Below are 18921 nucleotides of genomic sequence, written 5' to 3'. Positions count from 1 at the left end.
AAATAACCACAGATTATCCCACTGAGAAGTCTTAAGAAATTTCACAAATGTCGTCTGAAGGAGCAAGTTAAAAAGTAGGGAAAACCTGTAAAGTAGGGGTGCCTTTTAAAATAGTTCATATAGTTACTGTAACGTCCACATAATGGAATTTTAGATAAAGCCTCAGGTAGATTTTTATTAATCCCTTTGCAAAAATGTGTGTTATTTGATATGCTAATTTTAACTTCTCTGTTTTATACAACTTAGTGTGTTTATACAAATGATACTTTTATATTCAAATGTATTCAAACATGAATTCTGACTGTTTTTAATTGCAGATTGCCAGCGAAACGCCTCTAGATGTTGTAAGTGTGTATTATTTCTCACCATTACAGTATTACTGTACAGCAAAGGGGAACGTGTAATTTTAAAAATACGGCTTATTCAACCATTTGTTTAATGCATAGATGTATTATTTAATTCAATCACAATTTGGATTAATTTGCAATTTAGAATTTAAAAATATAAAATTACTTATTAACCGTTTTTTTCTTAAACATTTGTGTGACCATATAGAAGTGCAATAATTAAAACTCAGTGATCTGAATGTATTTGGTGTTCTTCAAATGCTTTGAATGTTTTTATTTCACTAGTGTAATAAATTAAATTTGGTCTTGAAAAAGAGCCAGAATTAAAACTTTAGAACACATCTGAAAGTAACAAACAGAAATGTATATACAAAGGTATTTTAATCCTGTTTTACAATGCTTGTGCCTTTTTGCATCCATTTCTTCTCTTTGGGGAATGTTTGTTCTGAGAAATTAATCATGCCTTCTGGCTTTTCATATTGTTTTCTTGCTGACTTTTCACCAAATCTAAATGTTTACTTGTTTGGTGGAGGGGTGTTTTTTCCTACTACAACTATTCTCACGTGTCCTTGTCTTCCTTTTGTGTGCATTTCATCTATATTATTTCATGTGGCTGCTTCAGGAAGAATAATAATTGCAACAGCTGTGCTTGGGAAATGAATATGGGGTAGGGGTTGCAGTCATTGCAGTTCAAAACTCTTTAAAAGGTTGAAGGAGATCTGGAATTCTTAAGGAAACTGTAATCCTGTATTGTTTTTCCTATTTTTCTTTCCTTTTTCAATCTGTATACTGGAAACTGTAGCAATTATTGCTGAATGTTTTCAAAGGTGAGAGGTTGTTGCACTCATTCTGATTTTCTCTCTTTGATAAGCTAATGGAAACATCAGGTACTGACATGCTGAATGATTCAGACAACAGAGCACCTATAAGTCCTCTGCATTTAGCTGTAAGTATTGCATTCTTTAGCGATGATACCTCATCCGATTGCAAACAGTTGTTGACATAGGTTTATTCGTTCTGGATTTTTTTAAAATAGGTCAATAACAATAAATGAAACACAAAAAATACGTACTAATATTCCTGAATGAGCTATACAGGGCAGTTTTTGCATTTCACTTGAGACTTGGTTCATGAAACTACTTTCATTTGGAAACTTCTCGTTACAATTATGTTACAATTTATACTAATTAAGAATTGTCCTATACATAATGTGACTTTTTTTACCATCATCATTGCTTACCCTCATCATTGTTTAGTGCGAGGAATTTTGTCCTTTAATACTTTAAGAAAGATATGCACAAAGAGTAGTTTAGTACAGAACCTGATGAAACTGTCTATACAAATATACTCAAAATACAGAGTAACTAGCTCAGTATGTAGCTTTCATCTTTTCACTGGACTTCCAGCAATTGAAAAACCACAATGTACTTTCTGAAAGTAGCCTAAGTCTCACACAGTGTGTATGTGTGTGCATGTGTGTGTATATATATGTATATATGGCCAAAGTAAAAAGTAATCTGTAATACTGGTAAATGAAAGCAGTTAGAAGAGATTGTTCCTGGAAATTAGTTTTGTCTGGGGGCAGAGGTTATGTGTCCATGAGTATACATGGAAAATTTATTATGGAAGTTATAAAACCGTAGTTGTAGATGTTTTTCATCTTGACATACCTACAGAGTATTCTCTATGCTATTATTCTCTTATCCTTGTGTATCTGTTCTGATCTCTTAACTGTTTCATTGCCTAAGTCCCTTCTATTTTACCAGCTATGTTAACTGTATCTATTTGTAATGTATTCTTTTAACTTACAAATTTTACTGGCTGCTTCTTTTTAAAATATTTTATTAAAAACCTAATAGGAATTAGTTATTTGCATATGTTCCTCACTTGAAATAATCTGAGGGTGATGTAACAATAACATAAAGCAATGAAATGTGCAGTATTCAAAATGCTGGTCATTAAACAAATTGGAGACAGACTGTTTACTGCAAAGCGGTTTCAGTTGCTGACTGAAAGGATAAAATGAAAAAACCCCACCAACCTTCTTGCTGAAATTGTGGTGTTTTTTTTAATTAGTTTGTATTGTAAATACTTACTTGCTGCATCAATAGGTCCTTCACTTGATAAACAAAAATACTGTCTTTACAGTTTAATTTATGTAATCCCAGTAAGAAAGGAAAAAAACAAGAAGAGTGGGAAAACTGAAGAATTTTCTTATTCTTGTAGGCCTATCATGGCCACCATCAAGCTCTGGAAGTGCTCGTACAGTCGCTGCTGGACCTTGATGTGAGGAATAACAACGGAAGGACACCACTGGACCTTGCTGCCTTTAAGGGACACGTGGAATGTGTAGATGTGCTCATTAATCAGGGAGCATCGATCTTGGTGAAAGATTATGTTGTAAAGAGGACCCCAATACATGCTGCAGGTACATGGTAACTGCTAACCTCTAAAATTTTGGGTTTTGAAGTCAATCATCTTCATGTTTAGAAGTCTCTATCATCAGTGTTCAGAGAAATAGTGTTTAGGAATAGACAATGATTTTTAGGGTAGATGCTACACTGAGAAAGGTCTAACAGAGCACTTGTGGGTAGAAACTGATATTAACCCAATAAATTATTTCAGGCCAAGGAGTGCAGTTCCACACTGCTCTCTGGAAGGGTGCATTGTCCGTTCAACTAGCTAGGCTAGCTGTGCTGGCAGGTGTCAGTGACATGTTCCTGTTTCTCTCCTTGTCTTTCACCCAGCCCAAACTGCAGGCGCAAATTTAGATATGTGAATTATGTTGCCTGTCTTAGCAGTAAAATACTTCTAAAAATGACTGGAGTCTTGGAGAATTTTGTCAGCTTGAGAAGAGACATGAAAACTATACTTTGTTTTTTCTAAGGATTTAAATGACTCCTTAGTGTTTTCAAAGTAATAGCAATCCTTTGCAATATTTTCTCACTGTGTCTTCTAGGAAACTTCTATAAACCTACTTTTCTCAAAGTCTAGCATTCATACTATATTCTTTTTTTCCTCTCTTTGAAAATAAGCTTATTTAAATTGACATTTATAGTTATGGTGTTACAGAAATGTTGCAGTAAAAAGAGCATTATGTACAAAACATCGTCATTGTAACCTCTTAATTTATTGTCCATGAACACAAGCTGTATTCTTCTACTTGATTTAGCTTCACCCAACTTCCGTTAGGATTTATCAGCTAAAGAATTGTCACTGTTCTTATGTGGACTAAATACAGCAGCTGTATGTCAGAGATAATTTCCCCTCCAACAAGCAATCATTTATCTTTCATGAGTTGCTTTTAAATATGATTTCTCAATTTTTTGTTTCGTTTCTTTTTCCTTTTTTTTCTTAACTGCTTGGTTAATTACTTCTATGCATTATATTACTTCTATTTTAATTATATTACTTCTATTTCATTCCCCTCTTTCTAAATGTGATTTCGGTTATTACTTCATAACTACGCACATGCTACATTTGCTGACAAAATCTGTGTATCATTGGTTAGGTATGTGTTTAGCCATGCCTTATGACAAGCAAACATTATGCTAATTACTGTATTTAATTATTCCTTCTTCTGGGTGTTGTATAAGCATATATTCTAATTCTGATTAATATGTGAAACCTCATTTATATGTAAAAAACAAATATCTGTCGACAATTGACAGTTGGAATCAATTACTGTTGATACTATACAGCTGAGAATGCCTGATTTCTAAAATAATTTTCTACTGTTCGTATTTTTTGGTTTTAATTCAAATTACAATGGTAAAGCTCTCTCAGGGTTCTCATGCTCTCCAGCTCTCTCAGGCTGAATTTAAGTCACAACAACGGTAAAGCTCATGCTAACGGGCTGTAGTCTGAGCAGATTACTGTTCTGTTTGAGCTGTATACTCAAAGGCAATTAGTGCAAAACCTGTATTTGTATGATGTTTTACAGCTACGAATGGTCACTCGGAATGTTTGCGGCTATTGATAGGAAATGCAGAACCACAGAATGCAGTGGACATTCAAGATGGAAATGGACAGTGAGTTTAAACAATACACTCTGTTCCTCACAAGTTATTGCATCTTATAAAAAGGAAGAGCTAAATACTTTACATTGGTGGTTTTTAATTTATTAGTTTAAAGGGAGGTGAGATTTGAACTAGGAGAAATGTGACTGTGTATTTTGCAATAAACATAATGTTGGCAGTAAAAAACTGTTCTTGTTCAGTTGGGAGGAAACTAAAATGTGTCTTATTGACCAGATGCTGAAAAAATGGATTCTAGTAACTTAATCAGGACTTATGAATTATAGGAGGTATTAATCTTTTTTTCTTGAATCTAAAAAGCAAATATGAGTGGCATTCTTGGGAGCGAAGGTAGTACTAGAGAAGGTCATTGATGTAAATTTTAAGTGTTGTCCAGAAGGATAGTAGTTGTTACATTTCAGTTGAGTGCTAGTCTGTTAAATTTCCATGTAGATTACACTTTTATTTCTCTCTCTCCTAAGGACTCCTCTGATGATGTCAGTTCTCAATGGGCACACTGACTGTGTTTATTCACTCCTTAACAAAGGAGCAAATGTAGATGCCAAAGATAAGTGGGGAAGGACAGCGTTACATAGAGGGGTAAGAGAATATACCTTTTCTGTCCTTTCCAGTTTTATACATACTAATTTCAAATACAGACTTAATATGTAGTGTTAATTAATTTCTTGTTATTCTCATCTTGCCATTCTTAGTTTTTAATTGTCTTTTTAGTTGCTTTCAAAAGGCTATTTTCTGCCCTCAGAATTCTTTTGGACTTCTAGAGTCTCTCCATCTTGCTCTGAAGTGTTGACTGGAGAGGTCCCCGAGCCCAGCTTTTTGTTATGGGGTGGAGGTAGTGTTAATGGGAGGAAGAAGAGTGTGATGCGTGCCAATTTTTTTTTTTTATAGTCACTGCCAGGTAAGACAGATAAGAACCCTCGAGATTAGCAGCTCATTCAGTGTTATTCCAACAAATTATTTTATCAGTATTATAATACATTGCTGTTTTTCCAACAGAATGGCTGTTTCCAGGAATGAAAATAACAACTGTGCTTATTTTTTTGTTATTTAATAATGTAAGAAATTGTCTGCAGTTTGCATCCTTTGGTTATACACCTTGTCTTATATACATGAATATTAGCAGACTTTCTATTTCCTGTCTTTCTCTCACAGGCAGTTACCGGGCATGAGGAATGTGTGGAAGCCTTGCTTCAACATGGTGCTAAGTCCTTATTACGAGACTGTAGGGGGCGAACCCCTATACACTTGTCAGCTGCATGTGGACATATAGGTGTTCTAGGAGCTCTCCTGCAGTCAGCTACATCTGTGGATGCAGTACCTGCAATAGCAGACAATCACGGCTATACATCACTGCATTGGGCCTGCTATAATGGTAAAATACATAAAAGTTAAAATAGAGGCCTAAATGTATTTGTTGGTACTGAGGTAGAATTTATTACTACTTACAAAAGCAACAATCGAAGTCTGTCTTCCTTCAGTTCATATTAGTCAGTGTGCCAGTATGATGAACGTGGTATCTTGAGGGAGAATGCATTAACATCTAATACTTAATATAAGGTGTTTGTGTACTACATTTTTGCTATAAGTTGTTCCTAAGTTGTAGTTCCTAAATGTAGCCCTATTGAATACAACCAGTGTGTCTTCAAAACTTTCCAATAAAATATTGGTTAATCTAAATCAGATATGTATTTTTTATGTAATCCATAAATAGACCTTTTCCCTTTTTTTAATACTTAACTCTTACATTTGCTTTAGGTCATGACAGTTGTGTAGAGCTCCTCCTGGAACAGGAAGTTTTCCAGAAAATGGAAGGAAATTCTTTCAGTCCGTTGCATTGTGCTGTGTAAGGAAGTGCAAAATTATTCTTCATAGATTTCATTGCTGTATTTAACAAAAGATTTATCATTCTGTAAATAACAGTCTGTTTAATTCGTTATAGGATAAATGACAATGAAGGTGCTGCAGAAATGTTAATTGATACACTAGGTGCTGGTATTGTAAATTCAACAGATTCAAAAGGAAGGTAAGAGTGTAAATGCCCAGTGAAAGAATACTTGTAATGTCATAGAGTGGCTCTGCTAAATTCTACAATCATTTGGGTTTTTTTGTAATTGCTACTTACGTTAATTCCCCCTTCCTCCTGTTTTTATTCTTTGAAGATTTTTATTATTATTCTGTGCTAGAAAGAAATTCTAGGCTTTTAAGAATCCTGTTCTGATTCAATAAACTTCAGTTGGCTTTTTATTATATAGACAAGTTTGAGCATGTTTTAAATTGTATCACTTTGTGAGTAGTATTTGATGCATATTTTACTTTTTCTGAATCAAATTGTATCTCTGTTATGAACTACATAGAGGGAATTATTTGAATCTTGAAGGTGACTTTCTAAAGGCAGCAGTCACAACTCCAGGAATACTGATTTCAAAGGATCAGCAAGGACGGGTTGTCCACTCTTTAATATCTGCAGGATCACAGTCAGGATGCCCCTGTGACTAAAGTAGAAAGCATGACCGAACATGGCCATATTGTCTTTTGATCTGTTGTAGAACTCCTCTTCATGCAGCAGCTTTTACAGATCACGTTGAGTGTCTACAGCTTCTGCTCAGTCACAATGCTCAAGTAAATGCTGTAGATTCTTCTGGGAAAACGCCTTTAATGATGGCTGCAGAAAATGGACAGACGAATACAGTCGGTAAAGAGAAAGCTTTATATATTTCTGGTCTCAGGTTTGTTAACCTTACTGTGGGTAAAGTTGCCTTATAGTTAAACTGTCCTTGTGGGTATATGTTTTCATTTTGCACAAATGTAAGTCATTAAGACTTTAAGGAATATGCTTTTAGTTAATACAAATCTTTATTTCCTCAGAGGTGCTGGTTAGCAGTGCTAAAGCTGATCTGACTTTGCAAGACAGTTCTAAGAACACAGCACTCCATTTGGCTTGCAGCAAGGTGTGTGCTTAGTGTGACTTATCAGTGCTGAGCTTTGTGTTACCATGCACTGTTTGCAGTTGTCAACTTGTTACTTTGAAAAGGCATTCAAAGCAATTTCTGAAGAGCATTTGTTATATGTTTTGTATTAAGGGTCATGAAACTAGTGCCTTGTTAATACTGGAGAAGATTACGGATAGAAACCTCATCAATGCCACCAATGCAGCCTTGCAAACGTATGTATCGGCAGTGTGTTTTACAGTGAGTTTTTGGTGTGTGTCTTGCTCAAAAAGTGGAATATTTTTGGTTGAGAAAGAATAAATTGGTTGAATTTTAATTGCTTAATGGGTATCAAAAGTTGAACTGCCCTGAAGTGAAAAAGTGTTTTGGTCATACATAAGATTCTAGTTTTACCTGGGCAAAAGGGCTGATAAGTCTTACAGTATTGTGATTCAGGGAATTCTGTGTGGAATTGCTGCAATCCACTGAGATTACCTGTAAACCAGTATTTTTCTGTTTTGCAGATTATCTAATTTTTCAGTTAAAATTCTTGTAAGCAACTTGTGTATTTCTCCGGCCTTAGAGATCCCTTCTGGAATCTGTCATGTTCAAACACCTACAGTTCTTCCAACTATTCCCAGACATCTGCTTGAACTAAGGAATTAAGATAGTAAGACTTCTTCCTCTGCTTTTGCTGCTCACCATGGTGCACCCCAGGCAGCATGACATAACCAGAAAGCAGGGAAAGAATTGATTGCCTCATCTCTGGCTTGAAGTGGGGATGTCTTGAGAGAAGGAAAAGCAAAAATGAGATGGGAACAGAAGGGGGAAAGTATGCCACCACAGGCTCATGTAATTCCACCCACTTGCCTTGGCTCATATAGTCTAATTGAGAGATGTCATGGGGAAAAATAGGTACATATTCACACCTCTGTGAAATGTTTATATAAATTTCAAGATTTTAACAGTTGTTTAAAATATTACTGGTTTAGCACATGTTTTGTAATAGATAAACTGATTTCTAAACAGCTTAAACAATGTCTTAGTTTGTAACAAGATAAACATTAAAATTGTTGGCCTCTATATTAAAATAATTTTAATTACAGTACATTTTTCAGTATCTGTGGTGTGCAGTAGTTCTTGAATTTCAATACTTTAAGCACCATAGATATAGCTACCCCTATTTGTGTCTTTTGCATTTCTGGTCTCTAAGTTAAGGCACTTGTTTCCAAATCAAAATATAGTTCACAGTTAATTCCAACAATTTTAAGAATTTTGAAATGAATAAAGAGTAATATAAAGCAGAAGGGAAGTAAGCTGATTATTCTGTTTCCTGCTGAGTGGTGGTAGGATTTCATTTAAGCTAGTGGGAACCAATTTTGAAAACCTGTTGTATTTGAAAAAAGATATAATTAAAATATTTGAGGTAAAGCTATACTTTCCTTGATTGATTAAGTCAGTGCAAAACACAGTTATGGTTAATAGTTCAAGGTTTTGAAAAATAATCTGCTTTTCTTGCTTCATGTATTATACTGTAAAATAATTTTTCTATGTCTAGTCACAAGGGAGTATAGTGGTTTCTAACAGGCAGATTGATGAAATGCCTCTGCATATCATGTAAGCATTTACATGCAGTAGAATGACTACCGTTCTGCTGTTAGTGTTCTAATGATGATTGCCAGTGATGTGCAGTAATTCTCAGATGTGACAGTATCTGTTACAACGGTTCAGTGAAGGATTTATCAACGGTAAGGTACCAGATGTTTCTAACTTTTTAACATAATAAAGTTTCTAAGCAGGTAGGTCTTTTCGAGTAGCTACTCTCTCACTGTGTGGTGCCATAATAAGAAAGTGCACAGTTGTTATTGGTACCATTTCTTTGTAATAAGAAAAGAGATCTGCTGTTTTTCCCATCATAGTTATTATATCTATAATATTTATATAATGTGTAAATAACATACAAGTATAAATACTTTAATCATTTAACTAGATAAAAGCTATCTATCTTACTTAATATCTCGTTCTAAGGTTTATATATGAGTTTGCTTGTCTTCACAGACCTCTGCATGTTGCTGCTCGGAATGGACTAACGGTTGTAGTTCAAGAGCTTTTAGGGAAGGGAGCAAGTGTACTTGCTGTAGATGAAAATGGTAAGAAAAAATTAATTGTTTCCCCATAAGGAACTCTGGTTTTAAACTCAGCTCACTGAAAACAATAACCCTTTGGCAATTTCACATAACCCTTGTAGTAGGTTCCTCCATAGAAAAAATGGTGTTGGTGATGGGTCATTTTAGCAAAGCAGCAGAAGTGTAACGAGAATTAAAATTTTCAAAATAATGCAGGTCACAGCATAGAAATGTTTGATTTGCGTTTGTAGTTTTATAGCGTATACCCTATAAATACACTAGCTTTGGCTGAAATACGATCAGAATAATCAACTGAAAATTGTCAGAAAAAGTGTTTTACATAAGTAAAATATATACTATATATATAAATATATCTGTACTTAAGTAAAGTATAACTTTCAGCTGTTAAGAAGCTGAATTGAATTGTCATTCATTTTGCCACGGTAGGTATATTGGTGCTAGCTTTTAAAAGCAAGTGTGAATTACAGGTCTCAAGCTTCTGGCTCCTTAGAGTTTTTTGGCACATAGAAGTAAGACAAGGTAACTGCTTTATGACCGAGAATAAATCCTATACCTTGTAAGACCAAAGGAAAATTAGATCTACTGACTTCTTATTTGCATATTTTCATGTAAGACATCTGTGGTCCTCCAAAGCTGTGCTTTTAAAAGCATGAGAGCTCCTGCTTTTATGTCATACCCCAATGTGTCTTAAATGAAAGCAATAGCTGGGAGGGGGGCGAGCACAGGTTGTTTTTTTTTCTTCCAGAAGGGCAGTGCCTAATTAATGCTACTAATTATATTTCCAGTTTGGAAGGTTTTTTCCTCACTTAATGTTTACTGTGACTTCTTCTGTGTGTTTCTTAAATTACACTGCTTAAAGTGACATGGGTGATTTAAGGTTCACTCGCTTAAAATAGGGGACAGGGGTAGCTGCTAAATTAAAGTCCCTAAAATGAAAAGATTGGAAAATGTATCCTTTTGATTTCTGTTTCTCATCGTGATAACTTGGAGATGTTTTTATTTTTGTGGGCTTTTCATGTGCAACCAGCCACTTAGGGTGGATCTTTGGCATAACAGACTAAAACATTGTTTGTGTAGAGGTTGCACTTCTCTGGCAGCCTGAGGATCTAACTGCAACATGTTAAAACTTCTTCTTAATTCTGCTGGTATTTTAAATTTTAAAGTAACTCTGTTACCTAATCTTGTTCCTCACTCTGTTTTTTTTCTTTCTAATAACAATTGCTTTGTTTATAAAATTTTAAGCAGCCTTGAGAATATTCATACTGAATTCTTCTTCTGTTGGATGAATTCGCCAGCTTGAAGTATAGTATGTGCAAAGTGATGAATAGTTTGAGAGAGCAAAGGAAACCTTTCATGGGATTTATCAATCTATTTCACTTGTCACTGTAATTTTTCTTAATTCTTAGAAGTATTAGTATATCATCAGGCTTGCAAAAGTGTACTTAATTTCCATAGTGTAACTTCTGTATTACATGGAAAAGCTGGCAGTCGTGATAGCCAGGTTCTGCTTTAGGTCTCCTTGTCTTTGATTTTTAGCATCTGCTGCTAAAGTGTAAGTGTTTCTAAATAAAAAAAAAAATAAACACACACATTAATTCTAATAAAGTAAAAATCTAGGAGAACCTTTGATTTATTTTTTTATTGGAGAGGATTAAAGTATGATTCATGCATTTTGGAGGGTGAAAGCTATCTCTTTAGCAAAGCAGGCTGAAGAAATAGGAACGGGAATATTTTGCACAATACTGACATTCTCTTCCTTTAGCATAGCTCAGATAAGAACAGTGATCTGCCACGCAAGCCTAGCATTTCAGTTAGAATTAGGTGAAACTGGGGATAAAGTTTGAGTTAGTATTTTACGTGAAAGCTGTCTTGATATGTGGAACATGTAACCAGCAGAACGTCAGCTGGTATGGAGTGATGATTCCTTTCTTGTCTTTGAAGCTGTCCTTTTCTGTAGAGGCTACATTACAAGCAGTCTCTATTTGTATCCGTATCTTATAAAACTACTTAATAGTTCTCTGTTGCTATATCTGGACTACAGAAAATGATTGAAAAGTATTTCAAAAATGCTTTGAAGAAAACTAATGTCACTCCAATTCTCTGCCTTTCAGTTTATAAATAATTTATCAGATATTTAAAGCTGTAGATTTGAAGTCATACTGCTCTTGTTATAGAGTATCTCTTAATGTAGTGAGATCACATTTTGAGATATTTAAGAACTAATATCTTTAGAGAAAAAAATATAATCCTCTTGGTCCTCAAAAGATTAAATGGAACTGAAACAGCAAATTAACTGTCTGGGGATACTTTCCAAAAGTAGTCATGTTGACAGTTCATTCTCAGTTCTGTATCAGTTCTCACTCAGATCTTTAAGGTTTTTTTCCCATGTTTCCACACCTGTCTTGATGAAACTTTGCCATCACCTGCATCTATGAAAATTTTGTTGAATTTTACATTGTTTATGCAATTTTACCTGTCTTAAAAGAAACTGCTAGCTTTTTCTTTTATTTGACACCAGATGAAGTTTTATTTACAGTCACTCAACCAACTTTTCAAGTTGTTTTTTTTGTTTTGGGTTTTTTCTTACTAATTAACTTACTAAGCTAGCTAAATTTCCTGGGACAGTCTGCCTTCCTTTACTCATATTCTAGTTTATATTGGAGATCTCCAGTTTTCTGGAAGGAATTTTTCTTGTAAATGCTTACAAAATGACTCATGCCTCAGATTAATTTCTTCTCTTTCTCAAGTGTAAGACCTCATTCAGTTTATCTTGAGAACTGTCTTTGCACTGACCACATTAATAACCCTCCAGTTTTCCTGTAGGCGCCTTCATGGAAACTTTCAAGCCCCAGGGGAGGGAGCAGCTCTGTATTTGGGCAGGGGCAGTCCTGGTCTTAAGGCAGTTTCCACCACTTAGTCTCTGTTTTCTGTTGTGCAAGGAAGCAGCTTCACCTCACTCTGCTTCTGGTGCCCTGTCTATAAATGAAGATAGTGAGATTTTTATTTTTTTTTTTTTGTCCTGTGAAAGCTTACGCAAATACAAGTACAGATTATGGAGAACATTATATGAAAACTGAATAAGAGTATTTATACCTATGTTGCCCTGATGTGAATGAGCAGTTTGCAGTCGTTTAAGGGACATAAAGATACAATTTGTTCTTACAATTTTAAAATAATATAAATGAAAATAAAGTGGTGGAGGACACAGATGTCAGTCTTTCATAGTGCAAGCAGTTACTTCATTTTGCTATGTCTAAGGCAATAAAATTGTGGTATTTCATCCCTAGTTATGAAAGCCAGAAGCTTAAGATCTAAAACCAAATATTAGTATAAATACTGTTCTTGGAGAACTTTTAAAAGAAACAAGTAATCTGTTTCATTTTTACATTGGCTGTTAACCGGGATGCTCAAAGGTAGCTGGTGACTGCTTGTTTTAATTCTTTGAGCTTTTATCAAATCGTGTTAGTGAAAGAAACGGTGTTGAGTACAGACAGCTTGAATAAACTTACTTTCTATGTCATCTTACCTTCATACAATCTGCAGCAACTGTAGAAATTAAATTATGTGCATTTGAGTATCAATGCTGAGCCTTCTGTTCTGCCTGATGTGCCTGAAATGCAGTCTTCACCCAAGTGTAGCAAGCTCTGGCCCTTGCTTCTGAAACCTCTCAAAATGTATCTCTTCTGCAGACTGTCACTGTTAACTCTGAGCTGTTTAAGTGCTGTGATACCTTACTAACAATGAAAACATCTGCTGCGCTGCACTTCTGTACGGCCCTATCGCATGGTCAGCTGGTGCGTTTTGTGCTTGAATTATCTGTGTGTTTCCTTGGATTGTATGCTCCTTTGGGCAGGGACTGTTGTCTTACTCTGTTCCAAGCATCAATCACAAGGTCTGTCCTGAGCAAATAATAGTTCAACTGCGAGACTGTCTGTCCCCAGCTTGCTGTTTTCTTAATTTCTAGCCACAGATATTTTCCATAATGTGCCATACTTGTTTAAAACTTCTGTGCAATTGTACAACACGATAACTACTCCTGAGCTCTATTCTAACACTTGACCTGGATCTACTTCTACAATAACGATGATTCCTTAGTAGTTGAAACACTTGCTGGTAGAACGGGCACTGCCTCATTTTCCACACCTTCCAAAGGTCTGGATAGAAATCCATTGTGGGGTTTGCTTTCAAGCCATCTATTATTTAAAATTACTTGTGTACTTTTTACCTGGATTTTGTACGCCTTTAAGCTGTGGACTGGGGGTACTGCAGGACTTCAGACTTTCAAATGTACCTGAACATGAGTCTTCCTATTGAGCTCATACCCGTCGCACATCTACCGCATGCAGCGTGAGGTACTGCAAGGGGACTACAGGGTGATCTTGCCACCCACTTCTGTGTGGAGCCAGGCAGAGGGAACTTTGGTCTTGGCAGCAGAATTAGCGGTTACCTGTGGTTGCACTTACCTGACTGCCCTGCTTCTAGAGCTGCTGTTGTCACCGCCAACAGCAGTGCCTCGGTGTTGTTGATATACCCCGAGACCTGTGCCAAAACTTATGCTCAGGTGCTTTGCTGAATGATTAAGCCTAAAGTCTAAGGCAGGAGCAATGTACAGATCTCCACTGAAGAGAATTTGAAGCATTTTTCTTGATGTTTAATGAGTAGAGGCAAGTAGATATGGAAGGGGGAAGCTGCAAAAGGAGAAATGTTGAAGGATTAGTAGAGCCACAGTTAAGCAGAAGAGATTTCACAGCTACGTGACCTGACTGCAAGTCCTTGCACAGCCCGAGTCCTCCTGCATTTGGGGTTACCACAGTAGCATTGCCTGGCAGAAGGAGTTTGGCCAGACCAGTTCAGTAACCAGGAGGTGTAGTCCTAGCCTGCTAATCCAGCTGGTGTTTCCTCAAACTTCTGCAGATTTCTTAATTGATATCCCTCAAATGAAAGTTAGACATTGGCTTTATAGTTTATATTACTGTATGTTGTAATACAGTATAGGTTGATTGAAATTGTACACTTCCTTTTCAGTTACCTGGCCCTGATGCTTTAGGCAGCTTGTTACTGAGATAGGACAGTCTTACTAAAATAACTGTCCGTGTTGAACAGCTGTATGGAAGCTTCTGGATGAAGAAATATTTAACATGTTGAGCTGTAGTTTCATGTATTTGAGCTGTAGAGCTCTCTAGTGAATGCCTTCACCCATCATTGCTGGATGCCATTAGTTGTCCCTCCTCAGTCAAGTGATTTTCAAATCCAGGCTTTTTTTGCTGGCCTAGAGTGTCTGACTTAATAAACCAATAATGTCTATGTTCCAAAGCCCACTAACTTCTGGGTTGGTTTTGTAACCAAAAATTTTAAAAAGTCTAACTGATAACTGCATTTAATTCTATGGGTTTTGTTTTGGTTTGGTTTTTTTTTTTTTTTAATGGTACAGAACTAAGTAATATACTTTTACAGCTGAAAGGTGGCATGATCTTGGAGAAATTTTTACAGTGTCTTTATTTTAAATTAAGGTGTTTTTTTCCTTGACTTCCCAGGTTATACACCAGCTTTGGCCTGTGCTCCCAATAAGGACGTGGCTGATTGCCTAGCTCTCATTCTGGCCACGATGATGCCTGTTTCATCGAGCAGCACGTTACCTTCCCTTACATTCAATGCCATTAATCATTACACCAACACCTCAAAAACTGTCACCTTCGATTCCTTGCCAATCATGAGGAGTGACCATAGCTCTTACTGTACTTTCAACAACATTGGCAGGGAAGGTGGCTACCCATATACAGAAGAAGACGAACTCAATGACTCAGATTCTGAGACCTATTAGAAGCTACATTTTGCAGGTCTGAAGAGTGAACAAACCCTCACGCTGGAAGGTCAGATTTGTGCTTTTGAAAAAAGCTATCAGTGTTGGAATGCAAAAGGAGGAGGACAGACCTTTGAGAAGATGTTTTTTATTGTGGTTGCATTAAAAAAAAAAAAAAATCTGTGAGACTCCAGGAAGATTTTTAAGAGCATATTTTGCAGAAGAAGCATAAATTCTTGAATAAATACTTGGAATCCATGGCAAAAAAAAAAAAAAAAAATGTCAAAACTGTTTTATTTAACTGTGTTCTGCCATTCTGCTTCTGGTGCCAGGAGTAATTTCTGCAATCTGGGCACCCCACTTGCTGTAAATGAACAACACTATTGTACAACAAAGGAAGCTAGATTTAAATATTATCAATAAAACTAAAACCATTTTGAAGGCAATAAATGAGTTTGGTACAGTAGGCATTGTTTGTGCTGCAAATTGCCAAAGGACCAAATAACTTACAAGATTTTTTTTTTAATTAAATACGTTTTTGTGAAAACTGGAATAGGTTATTTGAGAAGTTGTTTCAACCAAACCTTAATTACTTCTGGAAAAGAAGCTTAGATTTGGTTTTAAATGTTGATTTATTTTTTTTTTTTAATCATCTGAAAGCCTTCCGACACTATTAAATGTTCCATGAAAGAAAGCAGATGTACTTTTAAGTTTTGTTTTCTTTTAGGTGAAATAAAAATGAACTTGTCATACTTTTATAATACTAAACCAGCTAACAAGGTGAAGTCAGGGTGAAAAATGTACAGTGTAATAAACAAGGGAAGGGGTGGGAGATGTGGGAGGGAAGCAGTAATTGTTGCACAGTTTTAGATTTTTTTAACTCTTGGGTTTTGGATTAAGGTTTTTTTTAATTTAAAAGTACACTAGTAACTTCAAAACTATGAAACTGCATAAAAAATTGAAATGTCTTGATAACCCTTTTGTGATTGAGAGTTCTTTTCTATAATTTGTCACTTCCTTACATCATAAATTTGTATGTAAGATTAAACTTGTATATCCCTATCACTTATTTTCAAATCCTGGAGTTACAAGGGGGGGAGGTGAATTTAAAAGTATATTTCCCTATTAGAGAAAAAAGTACAGTGTCTGGTCTGTGGGAAGAGCTGTGTATCTTTGTTGTGCTCCATTTAGAAAATAAACAGCAGAAACAGGTCCCTGTAATGTAGTTCAGACTTGCCCAATTTTTTTTTTTTTTTAATTTATGACAGACTACTGTGGGTTTTTTTTAATTGCCTGAAGAATGAAAAACTGACATAAGTAAGCTGAAGTTTTGTCTGTTAAATATGAATATTTACTTTATTTGGCTCTGCTTTAACTATAACTGTTACTTTTCAAGTGAATTTGTTTATGTACATGCAAGGAATCCTTGCATGTCCTGGTAAAGTACAAATAAATTACTACAAACTGATTCCAATTTCCTTTTTATCCTTTTTGTATTGTGAAACTGGAAATCTTTATGATATTGTAAATTATCAGCTGGTTTTCTGAACATAGTGTGGAAACACAGGACAATATTTTGATCTATTTGATAATTTTGTGGGGTTTTTGAAGAATTAATGAGCATGTACATAGAAATAGTGACTGCTTGAATACTGTATTTACCTGCACTCTTTCAGTACTTCAAGATTCCTGTATATTTTACGGAGTATAATAAAACCCAAATGTGAGTTCTACTAATGAATAATGTATTTGTATCTACTAAGCATTAATGACAAAGTCTCCTTTGTTGAACTGTTAGAATTTATAAAATCTATTTCACAAAGTCTTTGCCAGCATTTTAATTCTAAAGTGACGGTGAGTTATTTAAAGTAATTTTAAATGTTATATTACTTCATTATTCCTTTAGGTTTTCTTTTAAGTATTACTTAAGCATTTGTGCCCATGTTCATTATTTATATATGCAATATGTTTGTGAGCAGGATTAGATGACTTCAGGGAGTTCGTGATTTCTGTATTTTCTTCCCTCTGAATCTTGCAAGTATGGGGCCATGTGGGAGTGATGCATGTGCCTCAGCTGAGCCTGCAGGCAGTGCTTGAAAGATCCATAATGGCCTGTCCTGAGATTCACTGCATCTATTTAAATACAAAGGTTGAAGCAGCACAGACCCGTTTTTCCTCATACACTTGTGGAAGATCTGAATCAGAATGCCAAGTAGCATGCCTGTTACTTAAAAGGTAACAATTGCGTATTTCTGTTAATGAAACCATCCAATTTTTGTTGCTTCAGAGGAGCTGTGAGATGATATTAACAGATTTTTCTTCTCTGTGCTAACTTCTATTTGACTTCAAGATGACTCATTACTTCAGTGTGTGGTGTCTGTAGCCATGGGACAGTTTATATGAGGGGACGCTCCTATCTTATTTGAAAAATTAGCAGGGCGATAGAGGCAGCTCTTCATGTTCACTGTGTGCCTGGATGATGGAGGAGAAAAAGCTCAGAAGATGCTGGTTTAAGTTAAAGATTTGGATATGGAATACAGGCAAATGCAGAAAACAGTGCTGTTGAACACCATTGTTTCCTTATGTCATTTGTAAATCGTGCCTCTTCGATTTCATTACTAACCACTTGAGGAAGAAAACTTTTTCACTGTGTTAAATTGCATTATTTTTAAGTTTTGTGAACTTTTTAGAGGTAAAGATCTATCCTTTATTACAAATTGTAATTCCATTTAGGAATTCAGAGTTACATGATTTGTCTATCTCATAATTAGAATTTATTCATTACAATCTGTATGTATTTGTATTAAGAATATGGTCTTACTCCAAAAATGGAATGTGATTTGTTTAAAGAACATGCTACTATGGTCAGAGACCACTTTCTTAATTGAGAGGTCAAGGAACAGCAGGTTCCTTGTTTCTGTAAAACAAATAATGCAGTCTAGCTGGGGGCACTGCTTTTTAAAGAAAAAAGTTCATACCTTAGTGGAGGCCTGTTTATTTCCAGAAAATGATACTGGAACCTCTTGGATTTTCACCAAGAGAGAGCAGTGAGCCTTGGCTGGACCACTGAAGCAGTAGATTAGAATAAAAAAACGCTTTTCATCCTGAAAAAAAAAAAAAAAAAAAATTGAATGGACTTCAGGAATGAGGACAACCAGCTCTGTTCAGCTTTCTGTGTACTCTGACTTCTGGGATGTTTTCAAAGAGTTTTTCAGTTCTCAGGATAAATGTTCTGCGGGAGAAAATGCCAAGTGAGTTAGTATTAACCTCCACCTAGGCCGGGCTGTTACTTTTAGTGTAGTGTAATAGCATAAATGCTGTATGCTGTTAGAATGACAAATCAGTCTGACATCTTCCCAGCCCCTCCCAGACCCAGAGTGTCCCTACTGTAATCAAAAAGATTTTTTTTGTAATTTCTTACAAAGTCTTGATCTCTGTGTCTCCTGCTTTGTATTACTTCCTATTAGTCCTTACTGTTTCCCCACGCTTAAGATTATCTCCAAAATAATCATATAAATATATTTGGAACAATCAGAGCTAGAAATACGCATTTTAAACTTGGATCTTGGTTGTGGTTCTGTTTTTTTTTTTTTTTTTCTGGTTGTATATCTTATTGTTTAAAATTCTGTCTACCAGGCTAAAGAATTAGTAAGTGTTTGGTTT

At 35.5% G+C, this 18921-nt stretch overlaps 1 protein-coding gene across 2 annotated transcripts in view; it reads left to right on the top strand.

Annotated features, from left to right (window-relative positions):
* ANKRD28 (ankyrin repeat domain 28) overlaps positions 1-17192 on the top strand; it is a 79415-nt gene extending 62223 nt beyond the window's left edge. For both annotated transcript variants that reach the window (XM_074900488.1, XM_074900489.1), the window contains exons 16-28: positions 318-344; positions 1219-1293; positions 2574-2775; positions 4291-4378; positions 4846-4963; positions 5537-5756; positions 6140-6227; positions 6324-6407; positions 6931-7076; positions 7250-7332; positions 7465-7547; positions 9370-9461; positions 14993-17192. In XM_074900488.1, coding sequence (XP_074756589.1) covers positions 318-344; positions 1219-1293; positions 2574-2775; positions 4291-4378; positions 4846-4963; positions 5537-5756; positions 6140-6227; positions 6324-6407; positions 6931-7076; positions 7250-7332; positions 7465-7547; positions 9370-9461; positions 14993-15279 — 1593 coding nt within the window. In that variant the 3' untranslated portion in view covers positions 15280-17192. The remainder of the gene's footprint in view (positions 1-317; positions 345-1218; positions 1294-2573; positions 2776-4290; positions 4379-4845; positions 4964-5536; positions 5757-6139; positions 6228-6323; positions 6408-6930; positions 7077-7249; positions 7333-7464; positions 7548-9369; positions 9462-14992) is intronic.
* Positions 17193-18921: the final 1729 nt, after the last annotated feature.

The sequence above is a fragment of the Athene noctua genome, chromosome 2 (genome assembly GCF_965140245.1).
Source record: "Athene noctua chromosome 2, bAthNoc1.hap1.1, whole genome shotgun sequence".
Taxonomy (NCBI): domain Eukaryota; kingdom Metazoa; phylum Chordata; class Aves; order Strigiformes; family Strigidae; genus Athene; species Athene noctua.
The sequence above is the reverse complement of the archived record's forward strand: the minus strand, read 5'-3'. Positions and strand labels throughout refer to the sequence as shown.